This window comes from Somniosus microcephalus, chromosome 18 (assembly GCF_052327205.1).
Source record: "Somniosus microcephalus isolate GS21.2 chromosome 18, FLI_Smic_1.0, whole genome shotgun sequence".
Classification (NCBI taxonomy): domain Eukaryota; kingdom Metazoa; phylum Chordata; class Chondrichthyes; order Squaliformes; family Somniosidae; genus Somniosus; species Somniosus microcephalus.
The window spans coordinates 21,461,640-21,480,082 of NC_141004.1; the positions used below are offsets into that span (position 1 = coordinate 21,461,640).

General features: G+C 44.8%; 1 protein-coding gene across 1 annotated transcript; it reads left to right on the forward strand.

Annotated features, from left to right (window-relative positions):
- Positions 1-58: 58 nt before the first annotated feature.
- LOC147105106 (gastricsin-like) lies at positions 59-17,094 on the forward strand. Its single transcript, XM_086011185.1, has 9 exons — positions 59-190; positions 2,042-2,207; positions 3,857-3,974; positions 4,088-4,206; positions 6,736-6,935; positions 9,117-9,239; positions 11,947-12,091; positions 15,044-15,142; positions 16,637-17,094. The coding sequence occupies exons 1-9, from the start codon at positions 135-137 to the stop codon at positions 16,790-16,792; spliced, it is 1,182 nt and encodes a 393-aa protein (XP_085867311.1). The 5' UTR covers positions 59-134; the 3' UTR covers positions 16,793-17,094.
- Positions 17,095-18,443: the final 1,349 nt, after the last annotated feature.

Sequence of the window (18,443 nt, forward strand, 5' to 3'; positions counted from 1 at the left end):
AAGTTGAAAAACAAATCGCCTGTTTACTCGCAAGTATAAAGGCACCCAGACTGCTCCAATCTCCAGCACAATTCAAGGAATTGTGTGGACCTCTGTTGGCACCAGCATTCCGGGACACCACACCAAGGAACAGAATGAAGTGGTTAATCTTTGCCCTGGTCTGTATCCAGCTCTCTGAGTGTTTCTACAAGTAAGTCATTAAACAATTGAATAACTTTGTACCACTTGAAATTTTCACCAGATTATATGCTAGTTGGTGAATATTCTGTTAATAGGGATGCTTGTTTAAAGGGAAAAGAGGCGCTAGTTAATTCTGCCTGATAGCTGAGCTTCATTTGCAGTCACACGTATTAGAAGTGGATGGACAAAAAGGTTGATTATTGCCATACTTGCCAAAATGAATGACAATGTAGAACTAGAGGATGCGAGTATAAAATTAACAAGTTTAAGGCAAGAAGGAAATTATTTCCCACAGTTGCTTAGATCAGTTTGGATGAAGAAGGCTCCTCGTCCAATTTGATCTCACCTGTCCAGAATACCAACCCTGTCATCTGCCCATTACAGCTTGAAGATCTGCCTAAACACACAGGCAGGTCCTTAATTTAACGTCTCGTCCAAAAAAGGCACCTCTGAGAAATGCAGCACTCCCTCAGCACTGTACTAAAGTGTTGGCTCATGATCCCACAGCCTTCTGATTGACTCATCAGAGTGCTACCAAGTAAGCCAGGCTGTGTCACTTAAATAATTCAAACAAAAGAGTTGGATGAGCATCTAATTAAGAGGGAGACTGAAGGCTGTAGGGATAACTTTGGGGAGAGATGAGCAATAATTAATGGAACACCATGGTTCCTGTACTACTGGGACTAAGGCATTGCCATCTGTGTCAAGGTACCCTTCTGGGCTGGATCGTGGTACACTGTGGGGAGGGACAGAAATTCTGGGATAAATTTTTCAAACTTCCTTCCAAGAGATTAAATGTGTACCACGGAGGAAAAATTGGGTCACGCCCCCTTTGGGGCACTAACTTCGCCGGGGCGCTGCTTTTAGCGCCCCCAAAAAATTATCGCCCCAACACCGCAAATTGAATCGAAGTGCCCCAAACAGGAGGCGGGGCGCTACTGGAAGCGCTCCCCCTCCCTCTTGGGGCACTCCCATTCAATTTTCGCGGCGTTACGTGCAACAGCGCCGCATGCGTTGGCACGTAGCGCCGCGGTGTTACAGGCCTCCCTCCCCTGATTAAAGGGGAGGGGCCTAGCACAGCGTGCACTGGGGCCATGCTGGACCACCGGGGAGCGGGGTGCCGGCAGAAGAGCCCGGCACTCAAGAGGAGTACCGGGATGACTGATCGCGGCCGGCACCCTGCAGGACGAGGCGAAAGGAGGCTGGTGCTGGCAGGAGGCTCAAGAAAAACGGGCGCCCGCCCTTTAATTTGTGCCACCGCGGCCACTGAAACACCACCCTGACGCTGTCGGGCATAACGCCCGGTGGTAGGTCAGGGGGCGCGAGCCAAGTTAGCGAGCGGGGCACGAGCGGGGTGCTGCGCATGACGATGATGTCATCACCGGATGCGCAGCACTGCGGGGTGCTACCAGCTACCGCCGCCGTTAACCTTCCGCTGAATTTCGTGGGAGGCGTTAGTGGTGCCGCGCGCAGGCACTCGGTGCTATGTGCCCTGTTAGCGCCCCCTTGGGGAGGCGCAAAGCAACCCAATTTTTCCCCCATAGAGTCCATCATAAGGTTTGACAAAAGGTCATTATTCACAGATTTTTTGGGGGGATCAGCACAAGCTTGTATAAAGTCTGCAGGAATGCGCTTTGATTCTAAACAAGTCACTATGCATGAAATCCAGAAATAAATCAAGATTAATAGTTTGAGAAAGGTCCTCATTTCCCCACTCAGTTCTCGTGGGGACCTGAACTGTTTTGATTTGAACCCTTGTTGAATCTTGGAATGACAGTGCGGTTCATGATTTCCATTTTTAAACAAAGCTTGCTCCGCTCACAATTATTTGATCGCTGATAATGGGTTTTTATCATCTCAGAGTGCCTTTGCACAGATGCAAATCTGTGCGCGAGATCCTGAAGGAGCGCGGGGAGCTGAAACAGTTCTTAGAAACTCACAAGTGTGATCCCGCCTTGAAGTACCGCCATCTCTTCCCCGGATACCAGTCGGAGGATGCAAATGAGCCGCTCCTGAATTACATCGATGTAAGTAAAAAGGGAAACCAACTCAATGTAGTCAAGTGAGGCCGGGTTAACGGGCTGCTGCTTTGGGTTTGAGTTTCCAGTTCACATATCAGCAGGTACAATGAGCAGACAGGCTGGTGATTGTAAACTCTGCCAGCACTTTCATTTCTCAGTTCACTATTGGGTTTTCAGAGTAATTCCTTCGGTAGCTGCCAACTTACTAAGGAGAAGAGCATGGGAATGCCCCAACGCAACAAGCTAATAACCGTTCCCTCCGCAACACCCTGGTCCACTCCTCAATCACCCCCAACACCCCCTCCTGTTCCCATGGCACCTTCCCGTGCAAGCGCAGGAGATACAACACCTGCCCTTTTACCTCCGCCCTTCCCATCGTCCAGGGCCCCAAACACTCCTTCCAGGTGAAACAGCGATTGACTTGTATTTCTTTCAATTTAGTATACTGCATTTGCTGCTCACGATGCGGTCTCCTCTACATTGGGGAGACCAAACGCAGATTGGGTGACCACATTGCGGAACACCTCCGTTCAGTCTGCAAGCGTGACCCCCAAGCTTGCGGTGGCCTGTCACTTTAATTATCCGCTCTACTCCCACTCTGACCTCTCTGTCCTGAGTCTCTTACACTGTTTCAATGAAGCTCAACGTAAGCTCCCCGCCCCCCTTTTCTTGCTTCTGCACTTGCTTAAAAACCTGTTCCATCTCTAACTCTTTCCAGTTCTGACGAAGGGTTATCGACCTGAAACGTTAACTCTGTTTCTCTCTCCACAGATGCTGCCTGACCTGCTGAGTATTTCCAGCATTTTCTGTTTTTATTTAAGCCAATCGCTGAACCTTTCCTCAAGCTTTCGTTTCCGAGTTATTCTCCCTTTAAACACTAGTGGAGCTCTTCTACTTTTAATGACTCATCACTAAAATAAATTGTGACATTTTGGGCTCCTCTACTGATAGGAATAGGAGGAGGCCGTTCAGCCCCTCGAGCCTGTTCCGCCATTCAATGAGATCATGGCTGATCTGCGATCTAACTCCATCTACCCGCCTCTGGCCCATATCCCTTAATACCTGTGGTTAACAGAAAGTTATCAATCTCCGATTTAAAATTAACAATTGATCTAGCATCAATTGTCATTTGCGGAAGAGAGTTCGAAACTTCTTCCACCCTTTGTGTGAAGAAATATTTCCTAATTTCACTCCTGAAAGGTCTGGTTCTAATTTTTACACAATGCCTCCTAGTCCTAGAATCCCCAACCAGCGGAAATAGTTTCCCTCACTCTACCCTATCTGTTCCCCTTAATATCTTGAAAACTTCGATCAGATCACCCCTTAAATTTCTAAATTCTAGGGAATACCACCCTAGTTTGTGTAATCTCTCCTCGTAACTTAACCCTTGGAGTCTGGGTATCATTCTGGTAAACCTACGCTGCACTCTCTCCAAGACCAATATATCCTTCCTAAGGTGTGGTGCCCAGAACTGCTCACAGTACTCCAGGTGTGGTCTAACCAGGGCTTTGTATAGCTGCAGCATAACTTCTACCCCCTTGTATTCTAGTCCTCTAGATATAAAGGCCAGCATTCCATTAGCCTTTTTGATTAATGACACAGTTACCCAGTGTAAAAATTATCAATTCTAATTTCCGTTTTCAAACTTGCACCAGAACTTCTACTATGGACCCATTACTGTTGGTACCCCACCCCAGAGTTTCACAGTTCTGTTCGACACTGGTTCATCCAACCTTTGGCTCCCATCCATCTACTGTAACAGCCCAACATGTAGTAAGTATAACTCACGCAAGTGATTGTTTCCCCAGTTTATTTTGTCATTGTATGGTCAACTAACTCCCCACAGCCTTTCAGGAAGAGATCATGATTTATTCCTCTCTTTTCAGTGGATCACACCAGATACAATCCAACTAAATCCTCAACATTCACCACAAAAAAACAAAGCTTCAGCATAGCTTACGGCTCTGGTAGTTTGAGTGGCTATTTTGGATACGATACAGTGAATGTAAGTATTATATGGTAATGACCAAAAAGGTACCAGTCATTGACCTTGCATTTATATAATGCCTTCTGTGGCCTCAGGACCTCCCAATGCACTTTACAGCCAATGAAGTATTTTTGAAATATAGTCACAGTTTTAATGTAGGAGACGTGGCAACCAATTTGGGCTCAGCAAGGTCCCATAAACAGCAATGAGATAATGACCAGGTAATCTGTTTTTAATGATGTTAGTTGAGGGATAAATATTGGCCCTGCTCTTCTTCGAAATAGTGCCATGGGATAGGTTTACGTCCACCTGAGAGGGCAGGTGGGGCCTCAGCTTTAATGCCTCATCTGAAAGACGGCACCTCCGACAGTGCAGCACTCCCTCAGTACTGCACAAAAGTGTCAGCCTAGAATTTGTGCTCAAATCCCTGGAGTAAGACTTGAACCCACAACATTCTGACTCAGAGGTGAGAATGCTACCAACTGAGTCACAGCTAAAGGCTTTCCACGCCTCAGTGATTGGCAGGGCGGGACCTCCACAATCCTACAGGTGCCCTGCTGATTCCAGCTGTACTTCCAACCGAATGGCCTACTCCTGCTCCTGTAACCCCAGGGTCGTTTACATGCAGAAGGTGGGGTTATACCAGGGTATATGAGGTTTGCCAGGGGGTTATACCACAATGGGGGCAGAGACGTACTGGGCCAGGCCTACCGTGAAATGACTATTTCTCCAATTTTTTTGATCATCGAATGATCAAATACCTTTCTCCAGCCTTTGACGAAACAGATAATAAGTAATTCCTCGCTTTTCAATTTGGGCCCTCGGGCCGTCTCTGCTGATTTCTGAATGCTGGACCCCAGGCACCTGTGCCCAGCGTTCAAAGAGCACAAACCCATGGGTATTTAACATGTGCCGGCCCACATGTGGACGGGCACACTTTCCCTCGACCAGATCCCCAGTGGGAATTGGCAGGGAGTCAGGGACACAGCGGAAGGCGTCCCCAAGTTGCTTTCTGCTTCACACCCAGCCTGGATCTGCCAAAGTATTGGTGGGTGTGAGACAGAAAGCCTCAGCCATTGCAGATTGGTTCCTAGATATTAACTGCGCACTGTTTCTTACAATGATGATATGACAGTCATTTTCTCGTGTTTGGGTTAGTCAACACACGCCAGCGATGCACGGTATTACTGACCTGCATGGCTGGCCATTGCCTGACCAAAACTGTAAAAAGTCCACATAAAACTGAAGCAGGATACAGTCTACTCCTGGCAGTTCAGTCATTTATTAATGGGAACATTAGCATTATGTTACTGGACTAGTAATCCAAATGCCTGTACTGATGACCCAGAGACATGAGTTCTAAATCCCACCATGGCAACGTGGGGATTTAAATTCAGTTAAATAAATTTGGAATAAAAAGCTAGTATCAGTAATGGTGACCATGAAACTATCGGATTGTTGTAAAAACCCATCTGGTTCACTAATGCCCTTTAGGGAAGGAAATCTGCCGTCCTTACCTGGTCTGGCCTGTATGTGACTTTCAGACCCACAGCAATGTGGCTGACTCTTAACTGCCCTCTGCAATGGCCCAGCAAGCCACTCAGTTGTCAAAAAGGCAGCTGACCACCACCTTCTCGAGGGCAATTAGGGATGGGCAATAAATGCTCGCCTTACGAGCAATGCCCACATCACGTGAATGAATGAAAAAAAAGTTTAATAATTGATCCATGAATTTTAATCAAGCAATGGAAATAACACGGCAAAGTGATAATTTATTAATAAAAATCAGATTATCAGATAATTTTAATTCAGCGATTTTGAATTAGAGGAGTAGCCTACATATTATCAACAATTGCAGGTACCAGGGAATGACTTTAAAGCCAGAATCTCATCTCGTGCTGCTTGCATTTTTCTTCAAAGGTTTATGATGTCATCAGTTGAACTGATCGCTACCTTTATAATAACTCATTTGTAATATTCATTAATCTCTATATATTGTTGCAGTAAACTCAAAGTGTAATGTTAGCGTACTTGATTTCCAAAAGGCACGAGCTCAAGTGAAACCTGTACTAAGAACACTTTGTTTCTGTCGCCAGCCTTGTGAGCAATTACAATGTCACTTGTGGGACTCAGATTGAGGCCTGAGATTCCCCACACGCTCCATCTTCCCAAACAAAACCAGAGAGGAGCTTGAAGGAAGGTGAGGCACTGCCCTAAAAAAAGGGCAAACAGCGACATAGAACTGCCTCCTCTGTCTTGCTCCAGTTGGTGGGTTGTAGAGTAGCGTTACTATGGCACAGGAGGAGTTTGGTGGCAGCTCCCTCAGTCTGAGGTGGGATTGTGCCCAGTCTGGTATTTGAACAAAATGACCTAAAGGAATAGAAGCCTTCTGCTGATTTTGAAAGAATCTGTATTCGGAGCACAGTTGTTGGGTTAGGATTAATCAATCAATGGCCAAGGCATTGGAATCGTCTGTCAGCTCAATGTTGTCTTGTTTCTAAACTTAGTGTAATATTTTCTGGTTCTCTTTTTGTCTCCCCACCCAAGGTTGCAGGCATATCTATTCCAAAGCAGGAGTTTGGCCTCAGTGAGAGTGAACCTGGGTCGGCCTTTTATTATTCAAAGTTTGACGGAATCCTCGGTCTTGCATACCCATCACTTTCAGCAGGGGGCGCCACAACAGTGTTTGATAGCATGATGAGCGACAATCTGGTGTCAGAGCATCTGTTTTCTATATATCTGGGCAGGTAAGAGTATGGGATCATACTGAAATATTGAAATGAGCCAAACGGCTGCCAGTATTTAACTGATGGGATTTGTTCAAAGCAGAGAGAGAAGTTTCATAAGAAACCATGGGAATCCTATAGTCTGGTGCTCAAATAGGTGATTAAAGAAAGACTTCCATGTCCTCAGGATATTCCAAAGCACTTTACAGCCAATTAACTACATATTAAGAAATAACAACAGAAAATGCTGGAAAAACTCAGCAGGCCAGGCAACATCCGTGGAGAGAGAAATAGATTCAACGTTTCAGGTCAAAACCCTTCGTCAGGACTGAAAAAACACAGGAAATGAAACAGATTAAAAGGCCAGTTTGGAGGCTGGGAAATGGGGATGAAAGAATAAAACAGAAGTGAAGAGACATTAAGAGGTATTCAAAACCAGACGAGATGGTGATAGGACTAGTAAAGAGACAAAAGACGGCTCTAGATTAGGTGTGAAATGCGCTGTCAGAATGAGACAGCTGCCATGTGGGAGAGAAAAAAAGGGGAAGGGCACAAAACAAAGGAGTGGATAAAATATATATATAAAAATGTAATAGGGGCCGAGGTTATGATCTGAAATTGTTGAACTCGATATTGAGTCCGGAAGGCTGTAAAGTGCCTAATCGGAAGATGAGGTGCTGTTCCTCGAGCTGACGCTGGGTTTCCGTGGAACAATGCAAGAGCCCGAGTACGGTGAGGTCTGAGTGGGAATGGGGCAGTGAATTAAAGTGACAGGTGACCGGAAGCTCGGGGTCACCCTTACGGACTGAACAGAGGTGTTCCACAAAACAGTCACCCAATCTGCGTTTGGTCTCCCCAATGTAGAGGAGACCACATCGTGAGCAGCGGATACAGTATACTAGATTGCAAGAAGTACAAGTAAATCGCTGTTTTACCTGGAAGGGGTGTTTGGGGCCCTGGGCAGTGGGAAGGGGGGAGGTATAAGGGCAGGTGTTGCATCTCCTGCACTTGCATGGGAAGGTGCCGGGCGAAGGGGAAGGGGTGCTGGGGGTGATAGAGGAGTGGACTAGGGTGTCTCGGAGGGAGTGGTCCCTACGGAATGCTGAAAGGGGAGGGGAGGGGAAGATGCGTTTGGTGGTGGGATCACGCTGGAGGTGGCGGAAATGGCGGAGGATGATCTGTTGAATGTGGAGGCTGGTGGGGTGAAAGGTGAAGACAAGGGGAACCCTATCGTGGTTCCGGGAGGGAGGGGCAGGGGTGAGGACAGAAGTGGAGGAGATAGAACGGACACGGTCGAGGGCCGTGTCAACCACAGTAGAGGGGAATCCTCGGTTGAGGAAAAAGGAAGACATGTCGGAAGCACTGGTGTGGAAGGTGGCATCGTCAGAGCAGATGCGGCGGAGACGGAGAAACTGAGTAAAACTACATATTAAGTGTAGTCACTATTATAATGCAGGAAACATGGCAACCAATTTGTGCACAGCAAAGTCCCACAATCAGCAATGTGATAATGACGAGATAATCTGTTTTTTTAATGATGTTGGTTGAGGGATAAATATTGGCCAGGCCACCAGTAGAACTCCCAAGCTCTTCTTCAAAATAGTGCCATGGGATCGTTTATACCCACCTGCGAGAGCAGACGGGGCCTTGGTGTAATGTCTCATCCGAAAGACAGCACCTCCGACAGTGCAGCGCTCCCTCAGTATTACACTGGAGTAACAGCCTAGATTTTGTGCATCATTTTCTGGAGTGGGACTTGAACCCCCAGCCTTCTGACTCAGTGGTGAGAGTGCTACCCACTGAGCCACAACTGAAGCTGAGCCAGGTGTTGAAAGCGGGACATCACTACAGTACATTTTTGTACAAGACCAGTATATAATCTGGAGTTACTAAGCCATAGTTCATGTTTGTATGGAGCAGTGTCATGTGCGAGTAATATGAGCCTATACTATAATTCAAAATAATGATGAACCTTTTATAGTTAAATACTGTTGGTCATAGATTGCTTGATGCTAACTGTGATGCAGAATCTAAGGCAATATATTTTGCCTAAACCAGTTACAGGACTATCCCAGTGGGTGGAGGAGTTAGTGGGACTCATGTTTCTGTCAGTAACTTGAAGCTAGATGAGGACAAATTATGTCAAATTGCTGAAGGACTAATTGAAACATTAGTAAAGCTGAATATATTTCTTCATTCCAGGGTTCCAAATAGTCAAGACGGTGGTGAAGTGACATTTGGAGGAATTGACAATAAGCTGTATACTGGTGAAATTACCTGGGTCCCTGTTCTTCAGGAAATGTACTGGCTTATCTACATGCAAGGGTAAGTAAGAAAGGAAGAACAGTAAAATGGATAATGAGTGATTGCTTACCCAGCGGGCTGGTACTGGCCACAGATCACCTTGAGGACTAAGTTATATAAATACAATGAATTAGAGCAGACATGAGTTCAAATCCCACCATGGCAGCTGGGGAATTTAAATTCAATTAAAATAAATCTGGAATAAAACAATTATTATCAGTAATGCTGACCATGAAACTACCAGATTGTCGTAAAAACCCATCTGGTTCATTATTGTCTTATAGGGAAGGAAATCTGCCGTCCTTACCCGGTCTGGCCTATATGTGACGCCGGACCCACAGCAATGTGGTTGACTCTTAACTGCCCTCTGAAATAGCCTAGCAAGCCGCTCAGTTGTATTCAAGAAGGCGGCTCACCACCACCTTCTTGAGGGCAATTAGGGATGGGCAATAAATGCTGGCCTTGCCAGCAACGCCCACATCCCATGAATGAGTAAAAAAAGTAAAAGTCTACAAAACACAAATCCTAGTGACATACACAATACAAACTTGAAGCTCTGTGCATAGATACTTTCAATCTTGCTTAAAAAGAGATGTGCAGAGGCAGGAGGCCATTTGGCCCGTCCAGTTCACCTTCAACAGAAACTTTTCATCACTACCTCACAGTGTCTAATTGCTGTTTATATGACTCCAGAGATTTTTGCCACCATTATCCTGTCTGGAAGAACATTTGAGGTATGAATCACTTTTAGTGTGAAGAACTGCCTTGTGACATTGTACCTTTTATCAGTTTCTACCTGTGTCCTCTTGTGCTGCAGTCATGTTTTAACTGGAGAAGGTGCAAAAAAGATTTACTAGGATGATACCAAACTGAGAGGTTATACCTATCAGGAAAGATTGAACGGGCTGGGGCTCTTTTCTCTAGAAAAGAGAAGACTGAGGGATGACCTTATAGAAGTCTTTAAGATTGTGAAAGTGTTTGATAGGGTAGACATAGAGAAGATGTTTTCACTTGCGGAGAAACCAGAACTAGGGGCCATAAATATAAGCTTGTCACTAATACATCCAATAGGGAATTCAAGAAAACTTCTTTACACAGAAATTGGTTAGAATGTGGAACGCAATACCACAAGGAGTAGTTGAGGCGACTCGCATAGATGCATTTAAGGGGAAACTAGATAAACACATGAGGGAGAAAGGTATAGAAGGATATGTGGATGCGGTTAGGTGAAGAAGGGTGGGAGGAGGCTTGTGTGGAGCATAAACACCATCGTAGACCTGTTGGGCAGAATGACCTGTTTCTGTGCTGTAAATAGGAGGTAACTTGAAATGGTGATCAAGATTAACCATTTCTATTTCACTCAGTATATTATTATCAGATAAATTCCAGAATTGTTGGTATATATTGGATATGGTACTGGCATCGATGGTCTTTAACATCTTGGGGGAAAAATTCAGTTGTTAAGAGGGCGCTAATGGGGCGCAAAGCAACTAGCGCCCGGGCGCGGCGATATTTGCGCCGCTCGCAAAATTAACTAGACATTTTGCGGCGGCGCTAAACACTACCGCCACGATCTCCTGCGCCGGCAGATCATGACGTCAGTCGAGTGCGCAACGCCCTGGTAGCGCCCGGGACCGGATATTGAGTGGCGCCCCCTGCCTTACCGCCTGCCGCTAGCAACAACAGGTTGAGGGGAGCGTTTTGCTGTCAGAAAGGGACTGGGGGAGCGCTATTTAAAAGTGACCGCTTCCTGCCTTTTTTTGTTGGTGACATTTTTGCACCACGCATTCTGAGAGCGAGAGAGACTTCTGGAGAGATTCAACGCTGTGTGAAGCGATTTTGGGTACTGAGCACCACTTTGCAGGTTTATTTTGATTTGCCCTTCCTTGCTTCGCCAGCGCTCTGAGGTAGCGCCTCGCTGCTCGGCCTCTGTGCCTTAAGGCAGGTGTGAAGCGCCTGATTTAGCGCTCCATTCACCTCCAGGGGCGATAAAAGCCACGTTTGCCGTCGGAGGTGATAATTAGCGCCAGGCGCTAAACTTTGCGCACGGCTGATAAAGGCGCCCCAAACGGGGTGATACTGAATTTCTCCCCCTTTATGTTGAGTGTGGTCTCGGACATATCCTGCTGTGTAGGTGGCAGTGCCTCAGATCTGATCTGATTGCTGCCTGCATCTATCCCATAGAGTGAAAAATACTGCCAGGCAACAGTGGGTAATGACCTCAATGAGATTCCAGCAAGTTAGAAGAGACACTTGTTAGAATGAGCAAAAGGAGAAAAACATAGACAGACATTAACAGAACAAAAATTAAAGAATAATTTAAAAGGGAGGAAGGTTTAAAAAACATGAGAGTCATGAGCAATGTTCCTCCTAAGGTGACTGGCCACATCACCGCGCGCCAATCGTAAGGTCCCACGCAGGCCGCTCACCAGATGCTGCTGCTGGAAGAGATACGCAAATTTAAAGGGCCCGCACAGGGGGAAGAAGTTAGAGGGAAAATTGGTCATGAGTAGAGAATACTGAAAGTGAAAGATGAAGACAAAATGCTAAACTCAGAAATCTAAAATGTTTGTAAAAACCAGAACTTCTTAATTAAGAGGTGAAAAAGTAGGGAAATTAAAAATAGATATAACCATAAGCAAAAAAAATGTTGGGAAACTGCTATTATGGTTCTAAATTACTATTTAACAAAAAGATAAATAACTATCAATGTAATTCTGTCTTTCAGTGTGTTTCTCAATGACAACCCTACCTTCTGTACCCGAGGATGTCAAGCTATGGTTGACACTGGGACTTCGTACCTCACTGTACCAGATCAGGAGCTCGGAGAACTGATGCAGTACATTGGCGCAAGCCAGGATGAGTATGGTGCGGTAAGTTTTTGTAACAAGTGCTAACTGATACAGATTCTGTGACTGTACCAGCAGTAAGGCTTTAGTGACAGTTATTGGTCACTAAAGTGGAACTACGTTGACAAGACCGTCCCTTCAGCTCTGGGACTTGGGTTTGATACAACTGATCGTGGTGGATGACCGTCTCCTCTATCTGATTTCTGTAAGAATCCTAAGTAAAATTAATTTAATTGTCTCCATCGAATCATTAATGGATTTAAGTCTTAGCTAATTCGCACAAAATTTGTACTCTTATTTGGAGGGGTCACAAGGATAGCTGGTGTGGAAAATGAAATTGTCCTACCAGTACAGTAATGCCTGCTCTTTTCAGACTGCGCTTGATAGACATTGTTGGGGCAGTGTAGAGGCATTTAACTTCTACTGCCTATGACAAGGGAGTGTTTGGTGCAAAAATAAAATGTCGCTGTCCCAGCACTAGACAGCCACATTTTGCTGGTTTTGTGCAAAATAAAGGCTTCAAAATTATATTATCACCCCATACAATGAGCAGAAAAAGCTTGGATTGAGGAAAACCTTTATGAAGATTAATTTGATTTCCCTTCTGCCTTGTTACCAAGAATGTTTCTCTCTGCTCCCTGTTGAAGCACAGATCTGTCCATTTCTTCTTTGATTGCTTCATTTGAGTTCTCATTTGCTGTGCTAGTTGATTTGTGTAATTAAAGTCCATGGTTCCTGGCTTTAGATTGCCGAGTGTCTCTCTCTTGGTTGAGCACCAATTGCTTCATGTCACCGCTTCATGATTTTAAAAGATTGGATCTTGTTTCTCGTAATCCTTTTCTAAGTGAAAGCGGAATTAGTTCACTTACCACCTTCTCCTCATCGGATTTTGATTGAAGGGCTGGTATCACTCTCTTTGTCCACCTTCAAACCCTTTGCAATACCTTTTGTGTCTTTCTGTACAGTTACCAAAACGAGACAATACATTGAAGTGTAGGTTCACCAAAGGTTTATAGTATCAGTAGAAACTCTTTGGACTTCAACTCTATAGATCTGCTTATAGTTCCTAGAATTCTGTTTCCCATACCAATTGCTCTTGTACAGTGAGACGAAATGTTCAATGTTTGGTAAACTGCCATGATCAATCATAGAATCATACAGCACAAAAGGAGGCCATTTGACCCGTTGTGTCTGTGCCGGCTCTTTGAAAGAACTATCCAATTAGTCCCACTCCACTGCTCCTTCCCCATAGCCCTGCAAATGTTTCTCCTTTTCAAGTATTTATCCAATTCCCTTTGGAAAGTTTCTATTGAATCTGGATCCACCACCCTTTCAGGCAGTGCATTCCAGATCATAACAACTTGCTGTGTAAAAATCAATTCTTGTCATCCCCCTGGTTCTTTTGCCAATTATCTTAAAAGATGGCAGAATTTCAAATCATGCCCTTTATACCATGATTTACACATGATCATCATTTTGCAGATAGCCACTGACTACAAATGCTGGTTGGACCCAATATCAATTTTGAATATGTCTTTATCCTGGACTATAATACTTGTTTGAGTCCCTCGATGCCAAACACTGTCCCACAGCCAAAGGGCAGGAAAGGGACCTCTTTCCCAGGTCTCTGACACGGCTGCTCCTAAGGCACAAAATGATGTCCTGAAGCCGCGTCGTGTGATATGCGCAACAAACGTGTCAACACATTTAAAATAAATGGATCGACATCTTTCTTAAAACAAAGGAATTTCATCAGAACATGTTACTAGTATTGTGCTGTGTGATTGCACGTGGTCCTTATCAAAGAAAACATTGAACAACATTTGGCTTTACAAAGCCATTTTAGCCTTCATAGGGCCCTGTGATACTGGGACATTTTAGAAGAGAGTTTACATAGGATTACATAGGATATACGGCACAGAAACAGGCCATTCGGCCCAACCAGTCCATGCCAGCATTTATGCTCCACTCGAGCCGCCTCCAGTCTTCCCTCATCTAAACCTATCAGCATAACCCTCTATTCCCTTCTCCCTCATATGCTTATCTAGCCTCCCCTTAAATGCATCTATACTATTCACTTCAACCACTCCCTGTGGTAGTGAGTTCCACATTCTCACCACTCTCTGGGTAAAGAAGTTCCTTCTGAATTCCCTATTTGATTTCTTGGTGACTATCTTATATTGATGGCCTCTAGTTTTGCTCTTCCCCACAAGTGGAAACATTCTCTCTGTATCCACTCTATCTAAACCTTTCATCATTTTAAAGCCCTCTATTAGGTCACCCCTCAGCCTTCTCTTTTCAAGAGAAAAGAGACCCAGCCTGTTCATCCTTTCCTGATATGTATACCCTCACATTTCTGGTATCATCCTTGTAAATCTTTTTTACACCCTCTCCAGTGCCTCTATATCCTTTTTGTAATATGGTGACCAGAACTGTACGCAGTACTCCAAGTGTGGTCTAACCAAGGTTCAATACAAGTTTAGCATAACTTCTCTACTTTTACATTCAATCCCTCAAGAAATAAACCCGAGTGCTTGGTTTGCCTTTTTTTATGGCCTTGCTAATGTGTGTCGCTACTTTCAGTGATTTGTGTGATTGTTTAATTCAATATAACAAAATACAGAGTAAGGCCCTCGCCTCTGTGGCAAAGCACTCCAAGTTATAACAACTCCCTGAGTAAAGAAATTTCCCCTAATCCCTCTCCTAACTCTCTTAGTAAGAATTTTAAATTGATGACCCGTTGTCTTTGACTCCCGAGCTGGAGGAAATTCTCTTGTCCAATTCACTCTACCAAAGGCCTTGATTATAAAAGCCTCGATTCAATCTCTTCTTGTGGTTCTCTCCTCCAGTGGAAATCAAGCTGTGTGAAATAGGTTATCTGTGGAATTAGTAACGTCTCCAACAATTCCTTGCTGTGCGTCTTCCGTTCGAGCTACACATGCAGATCTACTGAATGTTTTCTTCTTTATTCAATAGTACGTTGTCAACTGTGACTCTATTGCAAGCATGCCTTCATTGACCTTTATCATCAACGACGCTAAACTCACTATTCCAGCCTCGGCCTACATCAGACAGGTGTGTACGACAGATACTGTCTTTTTTTTTAAAACCAATGCGCAACGTGACTCAGTTTAGTCAGAATAGCTGCAACATTGACTGGAGAATCTGTCTGTTTTGTTAACTGTGAAACCTTAGAAATATTAGGCAAAGATTTCCTTTGTGCGCTAGTTGCAATAAAATCACAAACCCTTTATAAAGAAGATGTTTTATGATTTTTGTTGCACACAGTGCACAAGGAAAATGTTATTATTTGAGGGGAGGGCAAAACAGGATGTCGGTTTTATAATCTAACTTCCATTCGCTCTCTCTTCATAATGTCACCTTTCAGTGAGGGGTTGTGTTATAAATTTCTCTATGACCACTTTTAATGAAGCTATTATCATTTAACAGGAGGCCAATTGTGTGGGGCAGAATATAGATCCACTGGGAGATATTTTCCCCTTCCCTTCCCTGCCCTCCCCTTCCTCCAGTGGAGTTCACTGTCACCTCACACATTCTACATACTGGTGGAGGAATTCTCAAATTCCCATTTTCAAATGGCTGAAGATATGGAGACTCAACTTGAGCTATTCCAATGGGAGTCAAAAACCTGACTGTCAGAGATACCTGACCGCCATATAAAATAAAGTAAATAAAAAATCCATAAATGTGGACATTAACATTAATCTCTTTAACCTATTAATGGCCCATATTTTCCGATCCCTACGGGAGTGCACGAGCTGCGTACACACCCGTAGGGGCCGCGAAAGTACCGGTTTCAGGTGTGCGAAGTGCATGCGCTTAAAACCGGCACTTCCGATCTGTCAAAAATCCTCTTGACAGATCCTCTGCCTGACCGGGAGAAGGGCCTCTGCGGGGGCAGGGGGGAGAGGTCCGCTTTCTGCACACCCTCCGCCCGCAGAAAACCTTTAAAAATCTTATGCCTGGTACTTGAGAAGTGCCGGGCTCACGGAGCGCAGCCGACACCCCATGGTGGGGGGGCTTCACAGGAGGCCGGAGACAGCAACGGGGGCAGGTGCTGGCAGGTGGCCAGCAACAAAAATGGCTGCCCGGCACCTCCCCTTTAATTTGCGCAGCCCCGGCCGCAGGTAGGCCCCCCCCCTGACTCTGTCGGATATAGCCTCCGGCAATAAGGCACTACCGAAGATCATGGCTGGGTTGCGAGCGGGGCGCTGCGCACAGTGATGACGTCATCGCAGGAGGTGCAGCATCACGGCGTGCTAATGGTTATCACTGAACGCTAACCTCCCGCTGAATTTCACGGAAGGCGTTAGTGGTGCTGTGCCCGGGCGCTAGTTGCTTTGCGAATCAGCTGAATTTTTCCCCCAGCTCTTAACTCTTAAAAAGTAATCTTTCTGTTGTCGGCCCTATTATGAGGCTAGAAAAGTGTAAACTGAAAGTATTTCCGCAGGTTTTTAGTCTAATAGATGAAGTAATTAAACTTGTGCTGAAACTTTGAGGATTTATGCTCATGAATCTAACGGAGTGTCATTATCTCACATTTTGCAGAGTAATGGCTTTTGTTTTGCTGCGATTCAGTCAACCTACCTGTATCCGCCTACCCGAGATGGACCATTCTGGATCTTGGGTGACGTCTTCCTGAGAGAGTTCTATTCTATTTACGATAGAGGGAATAATAGAATGGGATTCGCTAAAGCTGCCTAAGCTGTGAACCTTCTAACTTACTTCACTATCTCTCGAAGTAAAGCTGCACCTTCTCCAAGTGATGCCCTGTCTTGACATAAATGATCTTCCTTAATAGACTGATTACAGCCAATTCACTTTAAATGCCTATTGTGGTAAATGGGGTTTTCTGCTAATATTACCTGGGTTGGCCTCGATTTTACCTAGTTTCTACCACACCTGTTCACTGAAATATTTCATCCTTTATTTGATTTTCCCCTGAATGTTACCATATGTTCTTGTGAGTAAACAATAAATACTATCAAAGCATTGCAAAATACTAACCCTGGTTTGTCTGATTCTTGTCTTGTTGATGTGCGTTCAAGGATTTGTCAGTGATAGACAAGCGCCTATATTCACTGTAAACCGACAGATTTTATATTCCAATCATTCTCTGACGTTAAAGTATGTTTTTTCATGTTACACCCAAGTGGTTTCCTTTTACTTCTTGTGACCTACATTGGCTCCCAGTCCAGCAATGCCTCGATTTTAAAATTCTCATCCTTGTTTTTAAATCCCTCCATGGCCTCACCACTGTGGCCTCTCTGTAACCTCCTCCAGCCCTACAACCCTCCGCGATCTCTGCGTTCCTCCTATTAAGGCCTCTTGCGCATCCCCGATTTTAATCGCTCCACCATTGGCGGTTCAAATTGCCAGCCTCTGCAGTATTTTACTTTCCTCAAGTCAGGATTAGAGAGACAGCACAGAAGGAGGCCATTCCTACATCGTGCCTGTGCTGGCTCTTTGAAAGAGCTCTCCAATTAGTCCCACTCCCCTGCCTTTTCCCCATAGCCCTGCAAATGTTTCCTTTTCAAGTATATATCCAATACCCTTCTGAAATATAGATGTAGAGTAATAATAAAAAATTAACAGATTTATTCCCTCTGAACCCACATTGATCCTCTGGGCTACGACTGACCGAGTAAATGAGACATTCAGATCTGTGGGAAAAAGTAAATCACATAGTTTTGGGTTGATTGGCGGGAGAGGTGTGGTAATCATTTTGAAGAGAGGATAGGGCTATGTTGAAAACAGTAGAAAGGGCTCCGTATCAGGCATCCATGTTGGGGATAGCAAACAATTGGAGTTCATCAAAAGGAAAAATTAGGAACTACTTTGAAAATTGTAAAATAAAGTTGTAAATTTAGCATCGTCAGATGAGCTGGTCAGAGATCAGGCTTTAGGGTAAGTCATGTCTGACTAATCTAGTTGAAATTTTTGAGGTGGTCATTAATAAGGTAGATAAGGGAGTGACTATGGATGTTATCTATAAAGACTTCCAGGAGCCATTCTAAGGGACTAATGGCAAAAATGCTACTTTGCTGACGACACTAAGTTAGGGGGCACAGTAAATAGTATAGATGGGAGCAGAAAGTTGCAAAGGGGCATTGATCGATTAAGTGAGTGGGTAAAACTGAGGCAGAAGGAGTTCAATGTGGGAAAGTGTGAGGCCATCCATTTTGGATCTAAGAAAGATCGATCAGAGTATTTTCTAAATGGCGAAATGCTGGGAACTGTGGGCGAGCAGAGAGATTTCGGGGCCCAAGTACAGAAATCACAGAAAGCTAATGCAGGGGTTCTCAACCGGGGGTCCGCACCCCCAGGGGTCCACGAGAGGGTTTCAGGGGGCCCG